This window comes from Mirounga angustirostris, unplaced genomic scaffold (assembly GCF_029215605.1).
Source record: "Mirounga angustirostris isolate CCGP_5_RB_7025 unplaced genomic scaffold, mMirAng1.0.hap1 SCAF_8, whole genome shotgun sequence".
NCBI classification, from domain to species: domain Eukaryota; kingdom Metazoa; phylum Chordata; class Mammalia; order Carnivora; family Phocidae; genus Mirounga; species Mirounga angustirostris.
The window spans coordinates 103,961,335-103,963,658 of NW_026991716.1; the positions used below are offsets into that span (position 1 = coordinate 103,961,335).

General features: G+C 39.2%; 1 protein-coding gene across 1 annotated transcript; it reads left to right on the forward strand.

Annotated features, from left to right (window-relative positions):
* The first annotated feature begins 1,101 nt into the window (after positions 1–1,101).
* Positions 1,102–1,964, forward strand: LOC123837096 (small ribosomal subunit protein eS1-like). Its single transcript, XM_045866062.3, has one exon. It carries the CDS (start codon positions 1,122–1,124, stop codon positions 1,914–1,916), a length of 795 nt encoding a protein of 264 aa, XP_045722018.2. The 5' UTR covers positions 1,102–1,121; the 3' UTR covers positions 1,917–1,964.
* Positions 1,965–2,324: the final 360 nt, after the last annotated feature.

A 2,324-nucleotide genomic window follows, 5' to 3' on the forward strand; every position in this document is an offset into this window, starting at 1 on the left:
ATGTGTGGCCTTTTCATGAACTAAATAAAATATTGTAAACCCAAGGCTGTATTCATAAACTTTTCTGACAACTCCTTTATGCCAGAAGTAGAATTAGAAACCACCTGGGAGGAGATGCACAAGGTATAAAGTCACTGTATTTGTTGGACTATAAGGCACCTGGCAAAGGAGGTTTGAGCTGCAAATTTTTCCCTTCTGAAGTATAATCTAGTGAAGTAAATAAGACACATGCTAAAATGTAACAAAAAACACAATGGCTGTATATGACTATCAGTAGTAAACTGAAATTATAAATTCTATAGCATTTAGAGTTGTAAAGATTTTTATTTTGCTTTGTTTTTAATTAAAAGCTATCAAAGCTCCGGTCATACATATAGATTTAAAAAACACTGCTTGGGGTCCCAGCACGTTTGTACTTCAAAGGGCTTTGGAATCATAAATATTTTTGAGGAAGGAATATTCTATAGGAAGATCAACAAGGACCAAAGGGTAGCATGCAGCCTAACAATCTTCCCCCATGTCCCCTCTCTCTGAATTTAGTGCTACTTCTGGTGTGATATCTGGTTAATATAAGAGAGAGTTGTGACTTACCTTCTTTCAGCTCTTTCAGTGGCCTTTATTAATGTTTCACCTCCTCTGAAATTCCCACTGAGTCAGCCTTTTGAGTAAAACTGAGTCCTCATAGCCCATGATAAGATGAACACGTTTGGTCTTGTAGGAAAGCTTTCCTGGACCTCACAGCTAAGTACGTACTTGTCAGAGGAGAATCGCACATATGGGTGGAAGAATGAGGGAGAGCAAATACTGGAATATCTGCAAAAGCTGGATAAACAGGGTGCCTGGGTGGGCTCAGTTGGTTAAGCGACTGCCTTCGGCTCAGGTCATGATCCTGGAGTCCCTGGATCGAGTCCCGCATCAGGCTCCCTGCTCGGCAGGGAGTCTGCTTCTCCCTCTGACCCTCCCCCCTCTCATGTGCTCTCTCTTTCTCAAATAAACAAAATCTTAAAAAAAAAAAAAGCCAGATAAACATAAGGAAGCACTATAATGTCAGCAGATGAAGGCAGTGGAGCCCTCCATATAAACTGTATAGGGTATAGCCTTTTGGCTCCCTGAGCAGCGCCATGGCGGTCGGCAAAAACAAGCGCCTTACGAAAGGCGGCAAAAAGGGAGCCAAGAAGAAAGTGGTTGATCCATTTTCTAAGAAAGATTGGTATGATGTGAAAGCACCAGCTATGTTCAATATAAGAAATATTGGAAAAACATTAGTCACAAGAACTCAAGGAACCAAAATCGCATCTGATGGCCTCAAGGGTCGTGTTTTTGAAGTGAGCCTTGCTGATTTGCAGAACGATGAAGTTGCGTTTAGAAAATTCAAGCTAATTACTGAGGATGTTCAGGGCAAAAACTGCCTGACTAATTTCCATGGCATGGATCTTACCTGTGATAAAATGTGCTCCATGGTCAAAAAATGGCAGACCATGATTGAAGCTCATGTTGATGTCAAGACTACCGATGGTTATTTGCTTCGTCTATTTTGTATTGGTTTTACTAAAAAATGCAATAATCAGATTCGGAAGACCTGTTATGCTCAGCACCAAGAGGTCCGTCAAATTCGGAAAAAGATGATGGAAATTATGACCCAAGAGGTGCAAACAAATGACTTGAAAGAAGTGGTCAATAAATTGATTCCAGACAGCATTGGAAAAGATATAGAAAAGGCTTGTCAGTCTATTTATCCACTCCATGATGTGTTCGTTAGAAAAGTAAAAATGCTGAAGAAGCCCAAGTTTGAATTGGGAAAGCGCATGGAGCTTCACGGTGAAGGTAGTAGTTCTGGAAAAGCTACTGGGGATGAGACCGGTGCTAAAGTTGAACAAGCTGATGGATATGAGCCACCAGTCCAAGAATCTGTTTAAAAGTCAGACATTTAATGGTGACAAATAAAAAATCATATTTGTGATGTTTAAAAAAAAACAACTGTATATGGTATAATGTGTGTTCACGGTCTATCATGCATGTTTATTCAACATTCTTTGAACAAATATTACTGAGGGTCTCCTTTGTAGCAGACTCTCTTCTAGACTTTGGAAATAAGCAGTGCACCAAGGAGGCAATGTCCCTGCCCCATGGCGCTTACATTCTATTTGGAAAAGCAAAGAATAAAATAAAATAAATTTTATTTTATAAAAATATAAAATAAATAAATATGCTCCATACCAGATAATAATAAGTTCTAGGAATAAAATTATAGCAAAATAAGGGTGAAAGGGACAAGCATGAGTGTGATCTAGTATATAAGGTCTTCAGAGAAGTTTTTCTGACGA

What these genes read in the sequence shown, in the direction of transcription:
- LOC123837096 (XM_045866062.3), top strand. Translation starts at nt 1,122, where the DNA reads ATGGCGGTCGGCAAAAACAAGCGCCTTACGAAAGGCGGCAAAAAGGGA.